This window comes from Mus caroli, unplaced genomic scaffold, assembly GCF_978045245.1.
Source record: "Mus caroli unplaced genomic scaffold, Mus_caroli_1 scaffold_2, whole genome shotgun sequence".
Lineage (NCBI taxonomy): Eukaryota > Metazoa > Chordata > Mammalia > Rodentia > Muridae > Mus > Mus caroli.
Genome location: NW_028227257.1, coordinates 59639667 through 59658293, shown reverse-complemented (window position 1 = coordinate 59658293; position 18627 = coordinate 59639667). Strand labels below are relative to the sequence as shown.

General features: G+C 45.5%; 1 protein-coding gene across 2 annotated transcripts in view; it reads left to right on the top strand.

The window, feature by feature from the left end:
* Stard9 (StAR related lipid transfer domain containing 9) overlaps window positions 1-18627 on the top strand; it is an 85644-nt gene that overhangs the window by 40569 nt on the left and 26448 nt on the right. The window contains exons 9-20 of one of the 2 annotated variants that reach the window (XM_021186561.3): window positions 314-386; window positions 4570-4637; window positions 6035-6132; window positions 6492-6701; window positions 6852-6949; window positions 8647-8724; window positions 9836-9907; window positions 10993-11172; window positions 14012-14063; window positions 14382-14519; window positions 15039-15124; window positions 15210-15313. In XM_021186561.3, coding sequence (XP_021042220.1) covers window positions 314-386; window positions 4570-4637; window positions 6035-6132; window positions 6492-6701; window positions 6852-6949; window positions 8647-8724; window positions 9836-9907; window positions 10993-11172; window positions 14012-14063; window positions 14382-14519; window positions 15039-15124; window positions 15210-15313 — 1257 coding nt within the window. Of the gene's footprint in view, window positions 1-313; window positions 387-4569; window positions 4638-6034; window positions 6133-6491; window positions 6702-6851; window positions 6950-8646; window positions 8725-9835; window positions 9908-10782; window positions 10862-10992; window positions 11173-14011; window positions 14064-14381; window positions 14520-15038; window positions 15125-15209; window positions 15314-18627 lie in introns of those variants that run through there. The other variant, XM_029472757.2, reaches the window with a different exon arrangement.

Genomic DNA, 18627 nt, shown 5'->3' with positions numbered 1-18627 from the left:
AGCACCTGGAGGGCTGCTTCTGCCTTCTTTGAACTACTTTTTTTTTATTACTTATTTTTATATGTATGATTGTCTTGCCTGAATGTATGTGTACCACATGTGTGCTATGCCCACAGAAGCCAGAAGTAGATGTCAGATCCCTGGAGCTGGAGTTACAGATGGTTGTGAGCTGCCATGTGGGTGCTGGGGGTTGAACTCAGATTGTCAGGCCTGGCAGCAGGGGCCTTCACTCACTAAACCATCTCACTGACCACAGTCCCACCATGGTGACTTACATGGTCCTTGCAGTAACTGTCTTGCCTTGTGTCTCCAGGATCACAGCAGCCACCCATGTTCACGAGGCCAGCAGCAGATCCCATGCCATCTTCACTATCCACTGCACACAGGTTGGTTGTTCCTCCCTACTGGAGGGTTTCTTTCTCTTCTTGTGCCTTGTGGTTCCTTTCTCGCATACCTTTCGCCTTGTTTCCCTCCTCCCTTTATCCTTACACATTCTCTAATACCATTGGCTTCTTTAATATCTTCTGCTTATCTTCTGCTCAGGACAGTTCAGAATATTTCCACACTTATTAGATCAGTATGGGCTTGTCTAAAATGAAAGTCAAGGTTGGAATGAAAGCACATATTAAAATGAAGAAAGCATAAATTTCACTTCCCATATGATGGAGTGAGAAGATTGACAGGTGCAGCTTCCAAAGACAAGTGTAAAACAGAGAAAACGATTTCTGAATTCCGAGAGACTAGAGGCATACGGCAAAGTACACACCCAGGATGTACAGGATGGCGAGGAGAAACAGCACAGCTATATGGTATTCTTGACTTGTCTTCTCCCGTGCCCAAGCTCATCTCTAGATGCTCCAGTGAGGAAGTTCATTGTAGAAGGTAAGGCCTGAAGGTTAGCAATGGCCGTTGCAGCCTTCAGAGTGGCTCACTTGATTTTGTGAGGTTAGTTACAATGAGTACCTTGCGGGAGCCAGGGACAAGCAGATGAGTGATTTCCTTAGCTTTCGATGTGGATCCTTTTCATTTAAGTCATGAGCTGCCGGACTGAGGACTTAACAGGGAATTCTGAGAGGTGATACAGGTGTAGTAGGTTTAATAATGACTTTGCTCCCATCGTTCCTGTCAGACAGCTCACAACCACGTGCAATTTCACGGGGTCCAGCTCCCTCCTTGGGCACTAGCACTCATGTGAACATACCCCCTCCACACAAATTTAAAATAAAAAAAATCTTAAAAACAATAAGACTAAATAGATCAAAGTCCTGATTTGACTGAGCCTGTACATATCTATAGAGGAAGCACAAATGGGACCTGTGGCTAGTGAATACTAACGTATCCTGATCTTTTAATGCATTTCCCTGCTGACAGAGACTAGAAGTCTTATTGAATTAAAACATGGAAGTACTTGGGAAGTACAAACAGGAAGATCAGGAATGCAAAATCAGTCTGGGCTATAACAAGTTCAAGGCCGCCGGGCAAGTTGGCACACACCTTTAATCCAGCATTTAGGAGGGAGAGGCAGGCGGATCTCTGTATATTTGAGCCCTGGTCTACAAAGCTAGTCCCGGCCAGCCAGGGCTATACAGAGAAACCCTGTCCCCCCAAACAAACAAACAACAAAAACCAAATTAAAGGCCAGTCTGGGCTAAGGTTCTGTATCTAAACAATTAAAACACAAAAACAAAACAATGAGATTGTAGCCTTTGCTTATTATCTCAGTACTTGAGAGGCACAGGGAAGAAGTTCATAAATTCAAGGTCAGCCTGGGCTACATGAAATTTTGTTTCAAGGAAACGGACCACATTGTGGTGCTGGACTTTAATCCTAGCACTTGGGAAGCTGAGGCAGAAAAATTGCAAGCTTGATGCTATTCTGTGATAGAGAGAGTGAGCAGTTCAGTACTTGAGAAAAATGTTCAACATCACTAGTAATTAAAGAAAAACAAGTTAAAACCTACCTTTGACCATGAATAATGTTTCGTTATTTTTTGTTTGGGTATTTTGAGACAGTTCCCTGACTGTCCTGGAACTCACTCTGTAGACCAGGCTAGCCTTGAATTTAGAGATCTGCCTGCCTTTGCTCTTGCTTATTGAGTGCTGGGATTAAAGGCATGCTCCACCATTGTATGACTACCATGGATAAAATTTTAAAGAGTTTTTACATTACATATTGACAAGGCTAGAGTTCTATAATCCTGTACTATATGTATAAAATGGCAGCACTTTAGAAAAGACCAGTAGTTTCTTTAAATAGATAATAGACAATAGATAATTAGATAATACCTAATCATATGACCCAGGCAACTTTCCCTCCTAGGTATCTGTGATGGTTTGTATATGCTTGGCCCAGGAATGGCACTGCCAGAGGGTGTGGCCTTGTTGGAGTAGGTGTGTCACTGTGGGTGACCCTCATTATAGCTGCCTGAAATTTGCTCTGTAGATTAACCTTGAACTCAGAGATCTTCTTGACTCAGTCTCCTGGGATTAAAGGCATGTACTACCTTGCCTGGGCCTAAGCTTTTCATGGCCACTGTGCCTCAAGATCCAGGTCAGAAACTTGTGTCTTCTAGCCTCAAGATCTGGATCACAGGTGAGCCCTCCAATTCTGGATTGTAGCTCATTCCAGATATAGTCAAGGTGACAGCAGGAATAGCCACTACAGTATCTAACCAACAGACCAGAAATCATATCCATAAAAGACCTATATTCAAATATTTATAACAGCTTTTTTTTTTTTTTTTTTTTTTTTTTTTTTTTTTTCGAGACAGGGTTTCTCTGTATAGTCCTGGCTGTCCTGGAACTCACTTTGTAGACCAGGCTGGCCTCGAACTCAGAAATCCGCCTGCCTCTGCCTCCCGAGTGCTGGGATTAAAGGCGTGCGCCACCATGCCCGGCTATAACAGCTTTATTTGTCACTGCTGGAAACTGTGAATGCCCAATGTCTTTTGAGAAATAAATAATAGATAACCGTGACATATATATCTATACAATGGAATACTGAATAAACACAAACTGACTGACACATGCTTGTGGTGGTTTGAATAGGTATGGCCCACATATACTCATTTGTTTGAATGGTTGTCCCTATATAGGAAGTGGTACAATTAGGAGATGTGACCTTGTTGGAAGAAGTGTTTCACTGTGGGGGAAAGCTTTTAGATCTCCTATACTCAAGCTGAGCCCAGTGTGGCACACAGTCCCCTTCTGCCATCTATGAATAAAGAACTCTCAACTCCTTTTCTAGCACCATGTTTGCCTGTACGCTGCCATGCTTCCTGCCATGATGATAATAGACTAAACCTCTGAACTATAAGCTATCTTTAATTAAATATTTTCCCTGGTCATGGTGTCACTTCACAGTGATAAAACCCTAAGACAATGCTTCAACAAATGTGAGTCTCAAAATTATGCCCAGGCAGAAGAAACCCAGATATTGTATGATTCTAGTTTATAAACTATCCCAAAAGGCAGATTTGTATAAAGCATTGATTAGTGATTACTTGAGCTGGAGATGGGAGCTGAGATTAATTACAAACACAGTTGTAAGAAATTGGGAGTCATTGGAAATGTTCTAAAAGTTAATTTTGATGATGAAGGCACAGCACTGAAGTTTTATTAAAAGGGTCTGGGAAAATGGCTCAGCAGTGAAGAGTGTGCAAAGGATCTGATTCTGGTCCCAGCACCAAGCTCAGGCCTCTCACAACTTCCTGGATCTTGAGGAGCTGGGGAATCTGACGTGTCCAGACCCATTTGGTACCTATACTCACATGCATTCATCCACATAGAGACAAATACAACACAAACAATTAAAAACTAAAATAAGCCTTTCAAAAGATTACAAAACAAACCAGGCATAGTGGTAAATGCCTTTAATCCCAGCATACAGGAGGCAAATCTCTTGAGTTCAAAGCCAGAGTGATCTACAGAAAGCCTGTCTAGAAACAACAACAAAAAAATTATAGAACCAACCCACATAGAGTTAGGAGAAGAGAAAACAGAGAACCAGTTTGTTAGAGGTGGCTAAGTGTTCTCAAATGGAACATGTTCAAATCTTGCCATAGAAAGTTAACATGCTGTGACTGACAGAATAACAGACCTGATCAAGAGTTATCACATCTTCTGTGGTTCTTTGCTGGTAAAAGTCAGAGCCCCGCATTGGCTTGCTTGATGGATTGTATTAACATCCCTACTGTCCCCCAAAACTCTGCAGAGGCCAATCTGGAGATTTGCCCTGCTCAGTATAAGTTGTGCTGATGATTTTAAAAGTCATGCTGATCAGATAGTGAGTGTTCATCTGATTTAGAACAAGTCACCTTGCCGGACGGTGGTTTCCCACGCCTTTAATCCCAGCACTCAGGAGGTAGAGGCAGGCGGATTTCTGAGTTCGAGGTCAGCCTGGTCTACAGAGTGAGTTCCAGGACAGCCAGGACTATACAGAGAAACCCTGTTTCAAAAAACAAAAAAACAAACAAACAAGCAAAAAAACCAAGTCACCTTGGTTAGGACTTTACCTATGGGGGAATGTCGTTCATTCTTAATGATAGCTTTAAATGGTCTTTTTCCTTAGGCGATCCTACAGAACAACCTCCCCTCAGAGACGGCCAGCAAGATCAATCTTGTGGACCTAGCAGGCAGGTAACTGGGATTTCAAAGTTAAGAATTATTGCTCTCTTAACAGTGACTTGTAGCTTGCCCACTTTACATGGGATAGGCTGCATTGTGCCCTGTTTAAATGTTTTAATCATCCTGAGATTACAAAGAAGGAACTCTTGGATGCCAGTTTGAAGGTAACAGCGAGCCAGGAGCTGGAAAACTCTTCCATAGTCTGGGTTTTTAGTCTGAACTGTCTGTTGGAACCTTTAAAAATTCCAGAGCATACCGTAGAGGCTGCAGGATCTCTGAATTTGAGGCTAGCCTGGTCTACGGAGTGAGTTCCAGGACTGCCAGGGCTACACAGAGAAGCCCTATCTCAAAAAAACAAAAACAAAACAAACAAAAAATCAAAAGAGAGAGAGAAACACAGAAAGCCTATGCCTCAGATAAGAGTGAGGTGAGTGTGTGGGTGAGGCAGAAGTGAATATCAATTTTATGTAGCTGTTCCTACCTTAAATGTGTTTAAAGATACCATGCTTCGAGTTGTTAGAAGGATTCATACTGTATTCATATTGGAACCGAATGTGTATCCAGAAAAGAAACATTTGAGGATTTTATAAGTAGGTATATGATAGCATAAGATAAATTTTCTCACTTTGGAATTTAAAGGAAAACCAGTGTGATGAGGAGCTGGGGACTTTGCGAGCCCTGGACTTAGTCCCAGACAGCAGTGGGTGAGGGTGGGCAGAGCTAAGGCCTGTTTGAAAGCATCTTTTACCCCTTGCCATTACTCTAAAGAGGGATTCTGAGGTGGACATAATACCTGTAATCTCAGTACCCAGGAGGCAGAGGCAGGCTGATCTCTGAGTTCCAGGCCAGCTGGGGTTACATAATGAGACTCTGTCTTAAAAAAAAAAAAAAAAAAAAAAAAAAAAAAAAGGAGGCTGGGGAGCTAGAATTTTGAGACACATGAAAGTTAATGACATGGATACAGCAAATCATTAAACTGTCAAAATATTAATTGAAAGCAAGTCTTTCCCTGTGAAAGACTGCTCCCATCACTACTGTAGATAAGCATTGTTTGGCTTAGAATGCTCTGGCAGCTCCTTTTGGCCCCCCACACCCCAGTCACTAGCAAGATTTACAAGGGGACCTGTGTGGAGGCAGTCCTACAGTCTTACATCCCATCCTGGCTGGGACTCTGCAGAGCTGACTGCTGAAGGAGAGCCTTGGAGGCAACTCCAAACCATCATGGTTGCCAGTAAGTGGGATGCTGGATCTGCTTCTGTTTGTATCCAGAAAGAGGAACAATGTTGATGATGGCACAGGAGAGGGTAACACAAGAGAAACTGATTCTGTGGAAGTGCTGTAACAGGACAGGTCCAGCAGCACTGAGGAGTTTTGTGTGCTTTGTGTTTATTCTTATTGGTCTGTTTCAGTGAGAGAGCTGATCCCAGTTACTGTAAGGACCGGATTACTGAAGGCGCCAATATCAACAAGTCCCTTGTGACCCTGGGAATTGTAATCTCGACTTTAGGTATCTTGGTAATAGACTCGGGGTGAATGGCATTGGGAGGGAGACCTGGGAAAATGACTCACACTACTTTTATTTTGTCAAAATGTGGTAGATGCTTACAAAGTTATTTTTTGATAAGGTTACATTTTGGTTTGAGCATGAAAATCTGTTGTTTTTAGCATATGAGTGACTATCATTCCAGAATTATGTTAAAATAGTCCATATCGTAGTTCAATGTCTAAACTTAAAGCCTATGCAGGAAAGGAGTATGGCACTCAGTCTGTGTTCTGTAACCATTGTTTTAGAGTATTTGCTTCATAATGCCTTCAGTATTCTACTTTTGATTTGCTTTTCTACTTTTGTTTTTTTTTTCTATCAAGCCCAGAACTCACAAGTGTTCAGCAGCTGCCAGAGCCTCAGTAGTGCAGCCAGTAGTGGGGGTGACAGTGGGGTTCCCAGCACCACATCTGGGGCCAGCAGTGGAGGGGGGCCTGCGAGGAGGCAGTCGTACATCCCATACCGGGACTCTGTGCTCACCTGGCTGCTGAAGGAGAGCCTTGGAGGCAACTCCAAAACCATCATGGTTGCCAGTAAGTGGAGTGCTTCCGTTTGGAGCTGGTATTGTGTCTAGAAAGTGCACTAGCCACTTATGCTCCTCAATCCTGCAAGAGTGCATTCGCTGCAAGACTAGTAAGAGGGAGGGGCCCAGAGTATTGCTCATCTTTATCCTTCCACCTCAGCTGTGTCCCCTGCACATACCAGCTACAGTGAGACCATGAGTACAATGAGATACGCATCCAACGCCAAAAACATCATCAACAAGCCACGGGTGAACGAGGTAAGACCTTCCTTGGAAGACCTGGTCTGACATCGTTTGAAGTCTCCTTATTGTTTTCTGGGTTTTTCTCATTATTCCTGTCATAGTCATGTCTCTGTTGTGGTGACTAAACATTGACGAGAAGCAACTTGGGAAGAAAAGCTGTATCTGTCATTTTTCTCTTGCTGTGATAAAATACCATAACCAAGCCAACTTATAGAAGAAAGAGTTTATTTGGGGTTTATGGTCCTAGAGGGTTAGAGTCCATGATGGTGGAGTAACAGAGCAGGTGGAAGGTACCCAGAGCAGCAGCTGAGAGCTTACATCTGAACTGCATGCAGGAGGCAGTGAGAACTAGCTAGAGGTGGCTTTGAAATTTTAAAACCCACCCATAGTGACTTACTTCCTCTAGCAAGGCCACACCTCATAATCCTCCCCAAACATCCACCAGCTGGAGACCAAGTATTCAAATGTCTAAATGGGGGATGTCTCAGTCAAAACACCACTTATACAGATTGCAGTCCACCATTGAGGGAAGCTGAGGCAGGAACCTGGAGTAACTCCGTTTGCTGGATTGCCCTCCACAGCTCGCTCAGCTTGGTTTTTTATACAGTATAGACCACCTACCCAGAAGTTGCACTGTCCACAGTCAGCCGAACCCTCCTCATCAACCAATAACCAAGAAAATGCCCCATGGGCTTGCCTACGGTTCAGTCTGAGAGACATTTTCTCAGTTGGGGTTCCAGTTTTCCAGATGACTTTAGCTTCTGTCAAGGTGACAGAAATCTAACGAACACAATTTTCATCCCACCTTGCCTGCTGTAAACGACTTACTTTCTCCCAATGAAGTGGCCTGCCTTTCTCTGATCTCTCAGCAGATTCTTTTATGAACAGTTTCCTTTAGGCATTCATTTCTTTCTTTTTTTTTTTAAAGATTTATTTATCATATGTAAGTACACTGTAGCTGTCTCCAGACACACCAGAAGAGGGTGTCAGATCCCATTACGAATGGTTGTGAGCCACCATGTGGTTGCTGGGATTTGAACTCAGGACCTTTGGAAGAGCAGTCAGTGCTCTTAATCTCTGAGCCAAGGCATTCGTTTCTTTAAGGCCATTCATCATAAGATCCCTAGTGTACGATTGCCCCTCGAGGAAAGGTCATTTGGAACCTTAGGTTTGATGCTTTCATCTTTAATACTGATTTGTGTCTAGGTTTTGGATTAAAGTAGGAGTATAAGGAACTTGTGGCTTTGAAAGCTGAGTGATCCCAAGAACATTGCTAGTGTTCCTTATCTCTTGGAGATTCTGTGAACTTTCAGAGCATGGGTCACATCTGGTGGACAAACTTACCTAGGGGCTGTTTTTCAAAGGCAGTGTGATTAGACATGTATCAGATTAAGTCATCATACAGGAGGATTAACATTTGTGAGCTGCCCTGCCCTGCTCTAAGGTGGTGATTTTCAAAGTCCATATATAGAAGGATCACCTGAAAAGTTTATTAAACATAACTGAGCCCCAACCCCCAAGAATTTTTTTTCTAGGGTAGGTCTGGAATTTGCGTTTGTCACAAGTTCTTGGATGAGGCTGATACTGCTGTAGGTCCTGGGATTCTGCTTTCATAAGTCACTCCCGAAGAATAACACCTTCTCCAGATAAGCACTCCATAGCAGGCTGGGGCCTGCTGGGAGCCAATGGTGACTGCGCTCTCTGTGTTTCAGGATGCGAATGTGAAGCTCATCCGAGAACTCAGGGAAGAGATTGAGAGGTTGAAAGCCATGTTGCTGAACTTTGAACTGGTATGATGGCAGTCAGTACTCTTCTATATTGCAATGATGGTCTTGTATCTGGAACACTTGGGGCCTGCCATACTCTATGTTTTCAAGTTTTATATTATTATTGTGTATATGTATGAACATGGGTGTATATATGCACGTAGAGGTCAGAGGACACCCTTTGGAGTGGTTCTCTCCTTCTACCTTGGGCTCTAGGGCTAGAACTCAGGTTGCCGGATATGCATAGAAGGAGCCTCTGCCTGCTGAGCATCTGGCTGGCCTTGTTCTTTATATTTTCAGTTGTCAGAGAGGGAGCGGAGGCAGAAGGATCCCCCCATCCCTTGAACTTCTCTGTGTGGCTTCAGATGAGCTGGATGGCCTTTCCTTGTGTCATCTTTTGTCTAGAGGACATTTGCCTTGCTGGCCCTTGCTCTCTGTAGAATTGGGTCCTAGAGAAGAAGTTATTTCATTTCTCCTCCATTGTACTCATATGAACCCAAATACCAAATGCCCCCGACTTACATCTTACTTCAGTGGTGAAGTCTTGGCTTTATCCATACTTTAATTTATCCTTAGATGCAATGATGGAACCTACTTGTAGGTCATAGCAAGAAAACATCAGAACTTGTCCTCCTCCCTCTCCTCTCCTCTCCTCTCCTCTCCTCTCCTCTCCTCTCCTCTCCTCTCCTCAACTCTCCTCCTCAACTCTCCTCCTCAACTCTCCTCTCCTCCCCTCCCCTCCCCTCCCCTCCCCTCTCCCTCCCCTCCCCTCTCCCTCCCCTCCCCTCCCCTCTCCCTCCCCTCTCCCTCCCCTCTCCCTCCCCTCCCCTCTCCCTCCCCTCCCCTCCCCTCTCCCTCCCCTCTCCCTCCCCTCTCCCTCCCCTCTCCCTCCCCTCCCCTCTCCCTCCCCTCCCCTCCCCTCTCCCTCCCCTCTCCCTCCCCTCTCCCTCCCCTCTCCCTCCCCTCTCCCTCCCCTCCCCTCCCCTCTCCCTCCCCTTCCCTCCCCTCCCCCTCTCCCACCCCCTCCCCCTCTCCCACCCCCTCCCCTCCCCTCCCCCTCTCCCCTCTCCTCTTCCCTCTCCTCTCCTCTCTTCTCCTCTTCTCTCTGTCTCTGTCTCTGTCTCTGTCTCTGCAGAGGAACTTCAGCTCACTGAATGATGATCTGGATGAGAGCCTGCAGGAGCTAGTCTTCCAGAGTGATTTGAAGGTGGGTGTGTTGAGTGAACCCAGTAGAACTTTCCAGTACCCTGCAAATAAGTTTGATCTCCATTTGTCATTCCTCATCTAGGTCTGCTCCCTCAGTGGGGCAGAGAGCAGCTGTCCAGTTTAGAAATCATTTTTATTTACATTGAGCCTTGAGTAGAGAAGGTGTTTGCCTTAGCTGATAGTAAATGGATTTTTTTTTGTATGTTTGTATTTTATTTTCTTAGGCTCATGGTAGCTTTTTTTGGATAGTATGAGTAGCCTAGAAAAATGATTTTCTAGTCAGTTATCAGGCAGCCAGCATGTATTCACAGACTGAGCGCTCAGTTTGAAGCTTCCAGGGCTAGCGGAGTCCCTTCCTCCCTCTGACGGCACAGACCACTTGGATACACAGGCTGGTGTTTCATGACATGTCTGATAGGGAAGAAATCATCATGCCCTATAATTTTTGGAACAGTTGTCATATGCTGGAAGGCAGAGAACTGGTTTTGAACTAGACCTTGAGGGGTTGATAGAGTTGATAGAGAGGGAGAAGGGCACTTGGTATGAGGGAGAGATGACATCAGAGTGACCTGGGACAGTAACAGTATGGAAACATGTACAGATTACCTGGTGCAGGGAGCATAATGGAACAAAGATAGTCATGTCACAGCAGCGGGGGCATGGGAAGGGAGGCAGGAAGGAGCCAGGGACATGGTACTTCTCTGATTAGGCCCTACCTTCTAAAGTTTCCATCACCTTCCAAAGCAATGCCACCAGCTGGGCACCAAATCTTTAACACAAGAGCCTCTGAAGTATTTCATATTCAAACCACGACACATTTTTTTTCTAGTTAAAAGAACAATGTACGCTCACTGAAGAAAAATTTAAGCATTTATTGAAGGAGCTGCTGTTTCTGAAAGTAACACTTGCTTATTAAAGAACACTTAAAACACACGAAGCACTCACAGATAAAAAGGTACAAGGACCTCTGTGAGGTTCCAAATAGTGACATCTGGGATCGTGAGGGAGGAGGTAAACATGGAGGCAGTAGGTAAGAGTGGACCTCAGTCTCCCCACAGGCAGCCTGTCATCTCTTGTACTCTGCAGATAGACATGCTGACTCAACACTGGACTGAGAAGCGGAACGACCGGCAGGCGCTCATGGAGCATTATGGTGTGGATATCAACAGGAAGAGGGCCAGGGTGGTTATCGACTCCAGCCTGCCACACCTGATGGCCTTGGAGGATGATGTGCTCAGCACTGGTGTTGTGCTTTATCACCTCAAGGTGAGGAGGCTGGCTCACCACCTTCCTCCCTGGCCACTGGCCTCAGAAAGTAGCTCACAGCGGAGTTCTTAGGGATCCAGACCAAGGCCTCAGAGAGCTGCCTCAGGGATCTGATCCAGCCGCAGTTGGCATTTTGTTTGGGTTTTGTGTAAATGGCTGGAGGACGTTGGAAATCAACATGATTATTGGTTTTCAGCTGCTACTAATGCTTTCCTGTAACTGGCTAATTATTTCTGTGCCTTAATTTCTTCACATTAAGGTAAGAATGGCACCTCTTCCATTGCTTTTCTGATTTCCTAAAGCACAGGGGTGCAGTTACAAAGAACAAAATCCTAACCTCAAAAATACAATCAGTATAAGTTGAGAAGAATGCCCTGTGCCTACAGTCCCTGCTGCTCAGAAAGGTGATGCAGAAATGTCCTTGAGCTCAGGAGTTGGAGGCCAGCTTGTTTAAGAAGATGATAATCGTCAGAGCTTCTAAACTACAAATTCAGGCTGCTCAAACATGGGCAAATTCAAGAGTCTAGAAAGTTTTTTTCTCACACTTTCATTGAGCCTACAAACCAACAAAGACAGATGCCTGCCCTCCACCCAACCCCTGAAGAGAGATCATGGGCAGGTGACTTACGAAAAGAAAGCATGCTGGGCGGTGGTGGTACACGCCTTTAATCCCAGCACTCGGGAGGCAGAGGCAGGTGGATTTCTGAGTTCAAGGCCAGCCTGGTCTACAAAGTGAGTTCCAGGACAGCCAGGGCTGTACAGAGAAACCCTGTCTCAAAAAACCAAGGGAAAAAAAAAGCATTTCATTGAGAGCTTCTTTATAGTTTCAGAGGGTTACTCCATGCCCATCATGGCAGGAGGCAGGCAGGCAGGCAGGCAGGCATGCCACTGGGGCAATAACTGAGAGCTCACATCTGATCTACAAGTTGCAGGCTGAGAGAGAGCAAGACTGGGCCTGGTGTGGACTTTTGAAACCTCAAAGCCTGGTGACATACTTCCTCTAACAAGGCCACACTTCCTAATTCTCCCCTAACAGTTCCACTAACTGGGGACCCTGCATTCAAACATGATCCTATAGAGACCATTCTATATCAAACCACCACAGAATGGATTTTCTCACCTCAAATGAGAAAAGTGAGAAAAAGCCCTCCTTGACTGGATCCTAAAACCCTGTACCCAACTGCTGGGGTTTTGGTTGATCCCAGATGCAGTCAAGTTGACAACCAAGACCAGTCATCACGCTTCTCCCTTGGCAGTGTTGATAGAAGTTGGCAACCGCCGGGCGTGGTGGCGCACGCCTTTAATCCCAGCACTCGGGAGGCAGAGGCAGGCGGATTTCTGAGTTCGAGGCCAGCCTGGTCTACAAAGGACAGCCAGGGCTATACAGAGAAACCCTGTCTCGAAAAAACCAAAAAAAAAAAAAAAAAAAAGAAGTTGGCAACCATTGACTTATATGCAGGGAGGAGTGGTAGAGGGCATGGGGCAAAGCTAAAACTTCATTGCTTCCAGGATTCTTCTCTTACACTGTCTTGGGAAAGCTACAAGGTCTCCCTGTTCTTGCTGCTAATAGTGTGACCGAGTGATTTTAGTCACCTTGGAAATCTCTCATTGGAGAGGTGTTTGGATAAGGCTGAGAAAAACATGGGTAGTGGATTCAGAGACCTGAGTTGAAGCCACAGCTTTCCTACTTAGCTAATGGGTTTCTTAGGCAATTTGTTTTCTATGAGCTTCAGATTTCTGGCCTATAAGAAGGTTACAGTAGCACCAACATTTGAGGTTGTTAATGGATTAAACAAAGCCAAGTACAATTATAAATGCCACTGATCCCAACACTTGGGAGACTGAGGCAAGAAGTTGAGAGTTCAAGACCAGCTTAGGCTACAAAGTGGGTTTCTGGCTTATACAGCAAACAAAAAGAAGACAATGTCTACAAAACGTTTAGCATAATACTTGGGACATAGCAAATGGTTACTTAAGAAACATATACCCAGGCTGGAGAGATGGCTCAGCGGTTAAGAGCACTGACTGTTCTTCCAAAGGTCCTGAGTTCAAATCCCAGCAACCACATGGTGGCTCACAACCATCTGGAATGAGATCTCTCCTGGTATGTCTGAAAACAGCTACAGTGTACTCACATATAATAAATAAAAATCTTAAAAGAAAAGTAGGAAAGAAGTCAGCATCTTGGTTAACACGTTGCTACCTTCTACCAGCTGTGCGGCCGCAGTGGGCTTGTCATAACCAAGAGCCCAAAGCCTAGTGTTGTACTAATTCAGTGCTTTGCTTGTGTTAACACCAGTTGCTGTGCTCTCTTCTACTCTCTTCCAGTTCCTTTCGCTTCTCGAGACACCTTCCCCCTGTTTGTGCTAACCCTTCATAGAACTTGGCATCTGTTATGCTTTCTCTGTGGAGCAAGAAGGTAACAATCCATAAATCTTTACAAAAAGGTCTTTGAGTCTCCTGCATCAAACATGGGCCACACTAGCCTTAGTTGCTTTGAGAATGGAGTATATGTAGTATATGTGTGCCCCCTTCCTTCTACTGAAGAACTTCTAACCTGCAGCTATGCCTTGACCTCAGGCCACAGGGAGAAAGGAGTTTGTCAGCACTTGTTGGGCTTTGCAAATAGACAGTGGTGTGTATTACTGCTAGTGTCCCCCTGGACTGCAGAGCGAGCGGATGGGAGGCCAGAGGAGCCTACTGAAGTTGGGAAATGGTTCTGAGAATGCTGAGCTAGGCTTGGGAAGACACAGATGATACACAGATGTGAACTATGCTTTGAGGGTAGGGCTGTGTCTCTCTTTATTATTAAAATGGCTTCCTTCTTTCCTCCCCATAGGAGGGGACAACAAAAATTGGAAGGATTGATTCAGACCAGGAGCAGGATATCGGTAGGTGACCACACATTTGAGTCTGACACACAGGCAACTATTTGTGCCTGAACAGAGGAAGCTGATGATCTGATGGTGACGTGGAAAGGTCTCTGAAGGGTTCTGGGTCTGCTTTTCTTTCTGCTGCTAGCTTTTGAGTTGAAACTTGGAAAGAGGAGGTTTATATGGGGAGGCTTTCACGTCTTGATGGTGTCAGGTGGTGGGAGTTCTTTTTTGTTGGGCTGGGAAATAGTCCAGGTGTTGAGTTGGAACTTGTTAAAACCAGAAGAGGCATTCTCCTGAATGATTTCTGATCTCAAGTTGCCCCCTTCTCTTCAGTCCTTCAGGGCCAGTGGATTGAGAGAGACCACTGCACGATCACTAGCACTTGTGGGGTGGTCATTCTCCGGCCTACCCAAGGGGCACGCTGTACGGTCAATGGCCGTGAGGTCACTGCTTCCTGCCGTCTGACACAAGGTAAGGCTGTCTACCTCCCAGGGTATATCTGGATGAGTGATGAATATCTTCAGTCTCATAGGTCCAGAGTGAAGCAAGACTCAATCATGTGTTACTCAGCCAGGGACCTGAAGATTTTCTAACATAATCCTCCTCATTCTAGGACCCAAGAGTAGAGATGACTCATGGAAATGTGTGCTTGTTTATCTGAACCTCAGTTTCTCCATCTGTGATAATGGGAGCATAGGGCAGGATTGAATGAAGCCTGTCTTTTTGCAGTTCTTGGTAGTTTGCTGTAAAGACTTTGTGTCAGTGTGCCACTAGTCTATTTAAGTCCCGTTCTCTGAAGCTCAGAACCCTCCTCTTCATGAACTTTCTCGACTATACTACCTGGAATTTTTCCTGCTATTTATTTGATTATAACTGTGAGATATATCATTAATAGATATCAACTTAGCTTGTTGCAGGCATGAGTTATCTCACAGTATCAGTTTGTCTCAGGGCGTGATTATGGACTGAACTCTGGTTGGTGTGTCACAGGAGCTGTCATAACCCTGGGGAAAGCACAGAAGTTCCGATTTAACCACCCAGCCGAGGCCGCTGTGCTGCGGCACCAAAGGCTCAAGGTAGGCATGGCTGTGATGTCTGAGCGGCTGCTTGGGAAGCCTCGGCACTACCCTGTTGGAATAACTGCTCATTTCCATGTCTCAGGTTGGAGAGGCTCTTGGCAGCAGTGGCTCTTTGGAATGGCTGGACTTGGATGGAGATGTCAGTGCCTCAAGACTGGGTCTCTGTCCTGTGCTCAGGAAGGAGAGGTGAGAATCTGCTGATTGTAGCAATGGAGTCTCCTACGTTTACTTCTTAGTCCGGAACAGACTGGAAATGGGAGAGTGTTGTATAACAACTAAGGTCTGAACAAATTAGGTCCAGATTGACCTGGGCAAGTATTGTGGCTTGAAAATAAAATGTTCTTCACAGGCTCAGGCATTGAAGACCACTCTCCATCTTGTGGCCTAACCTATGAGGTTGTGGAGCCTGTAGGAGGTATGGTAGAGTGCAAAGAAGTAGGTCACAGGAGGCATGTTCTTGGGGTGCATCTTATTCTGCTTCCCTCTGTCCCCCTCTCCACTTCCTATTACGATGAGGTGAGCCACTTTGTACCACCACATGTGCCCCTAGCCTTGCTCATGCCCAAACTGCAGGGTAGTCTCCCATAGACTAGGACTTCTGAACTGGAAGGCTAACATGAATCCTTTCCTCAAGTCGTTTCTCTCAAGTGTTTGATACAGCAATGAAAAACTATGAGTAATCTGAAAATTTGGAACTGGCAGCTGAGTTTGTAGCCAACAGGGACGTAGCCACAGCCCTCATTTTCGTCCTGCTTGGTATCTTGTCTCTCTTCTCACTGAAAGACATGCATCTCTCCTGTCGGCAAGATTTATCTAGGAGAGGCAGGCGGATTTCTGAGTTCGAGGCCAGCCTGGTCTACAAAGTGAGCTCCAGGACAGCCAGAGCTATAAAGAGAAACCCTGTCTCGAAAAAACAAAAACAAAACAAACAAACAAACAAAAAAACAAAACAAAAAAAAAGATTTATCTAGGAAGTGTCAGCAGACATCTTTGGTCCTGCTTCTGTAAGTCTCAGTGCACCTGTGTGTGAGCTCATAGTATGCATATCTGTTAGCCTAGATTATATTTGGCTTCCTCTGGATCTTCAAAATGTATTTCTTTTATTCTCTCAACCAACAATGCAGAGATGCACATTAGGGATCAGGACCTATGGGCACAATGAGAAAACACGTTGGGATTCTGCTCTCCCTCCTGCTTCACCTGCTTTGGGATTAACGTTGACGGCTTGAGTTAATTTATATGTCATTGACAGCAGCTGGGTTTCCACTTCATCGTCATCCTTTCTATACAGAATCCTTTCCTTGACTGGATACCTGGTGGGTTTGCCCCTGGAAGCTCCTTTGTTCCTTTAGCCAAAATGACCTGTGTGCCAGGTCTAACTGTAGGAAAGCCATCAGGGACTCAGTACCAGTGAGGTCACTAGCAGGACTTCAAGCACTTCCAAGGACTCGCTGCAGGTTCTTGTGACCTTGGCCTCTTTGGAGGGATCTGGCTCCCTCTTCTGGCCTGGAGCATTTAATGGAAGACGAAGATAGTCTCATTTGACACTGATAAGAAGGAGATGATGAGCCGGGCGTGGTGGCGCACGCCTTTAATCCCAGCACTCGGGAGGCAGAGGCAGGCGGATTTCTGAGTTCGAGGCCAGCCTGGTCTACAAAGTGAGTTCCAGGACAGCCAAGGCTACACAGAGAAACCCTGTCTCGAAAAACCAAAAAAAAAAAAAAAAAAAAGAAGGAGATGATGTGGATGGGGAGTAGGGTGAGCAGCAGAGCATCTTCACAGAGCTGCTCACATGATGAACAATGAATGCTACAGCAGAGGTTTAGGGACGGCTGGTCCCAGGGTCAAGGTCTTAGGGGCCCGTGGAGTGAAGGGCAAGCTGGAAAAGCTGACGAAGGTGGAGAGTATCAAAGCCAAGGAGAATTTGGGACTGAGGCTAAAGTTCTTGTTTTCTCAGAAAGAACCCTTATTTTATAGGGAAGCCATGAAGGAGAATTTGTTTTGGATAAGGTTTCATTGGGAAGACAGATTGAAGATCTGGTTTATCTCAGAGTGCAGAGTTCACAGGGTACAACACTGCAATTTGAAGAGCTATGGATATAGAATGGTGCATTGGAGTTGGGTGAACAGACTCACCTGTGGCCCTACCACATAAGAGCTGTGTGATCTTAGACAGCTCCCTTACTCTTTGAGCCTGTTTCCTCACCTCTAAAGAAGAATGCTTATCCACTTCCCAGGGATCCTGTGATGAGGACTGGTGGAGCTGAACGGGCATAATCCCCACATGCCTATGGCCCTAATGGCTCTAGGAGAGCTGTTTTCCTTTCTTGTCCTCTTGTGTCAGCCAGCTCACCATCCTCCCCAGAGAGCTCTGTAAGCTCATCCTTTCTTTTAAATATCTTCAGGACTCTGTAGCCTCATGACCTTTCATCAACACCAAGAATGTACTCTTTTATCCATCCAGCTGCAAGGCCTCTCTCATGGAGTGCCCCCACCATTCACCACCAGCTTGAGGGGCCTGTAGGCTGGGCTGCGCCTATCCATGTACTGTAGCCAGCATCTGGTGCCAGCCCTTGGTCAGGTGGTGTGGCCCTCAGTGACTGGGCAAAGGGGCCAGGGAATGGAACAGACAGAAGAAAGTACATGACCAGGTCTGGATTTGTGGCTTGTCTCTCCTACTCTTAACCTGGGCTTGGCTTCAGTGTTGCCCTCATCCTAGGCTGCTATCCCTCATTTATCTCTGGAGGAGCATTTGAGAGGGCCAGAGCTTTCTCTAAGCCATTTTTGTTTTCTTGTAGTAGTGATCTGGACCAGGAAGAAATTTTGTCCCTGGGTCTGTTGGCTATGTTCTTTTAATTCTCTTGTTTGGAGTTGGTGGGGTGGAGCTTTCCTTAAATGTCTAGAACCCAGAAGAGGCTCTCACTGCTGCTGCAGTAGTAAGTAGCCACCACTAGACCCGGTGAGGCCCCAAGGCAGCAGAGAACGAACAACTGTGAGAGAACAGTGGAGAGTCCTGACAAGTTGTTGGTGACTAGGGTTAACAGTTTTCCTTCTCAGTATTTCTGAAGATTTTTCTATATTTCCTGGACGAATTTTAGTAGAAACCCTTTTTAATTCTTTCATTTTTAAAGGAATAGCTCCTCTGTATAATTGCATATATACATGATTTGGGGTGTGTGTGTGTGTGTGCATATGGGGGGGGGGAGAGAGAGAGACACTAAAGTTGATATCAGTGTCTCTCAATGGATCCACTCTATTAAGGCAGGATCTCTCTCTGACCCCAGAGCTTGCCAGTTATAAACTAGCCAACTTGTCCTAGGTATCCCCTGTCTCTGCTGTCCAAGGACTGGGATTACAGGTAGCTATCATGCTTGCTTGGCTTTTTATGTGTATTCTGGGGATCCTTGCCCTCGCAGTCACGTGGCAAATGCTCTATCCACTGAGCCATCTCCCAAGCCTGGACAAGATGCTTGATTTAGCTAAAGTATTATTTTTATCTT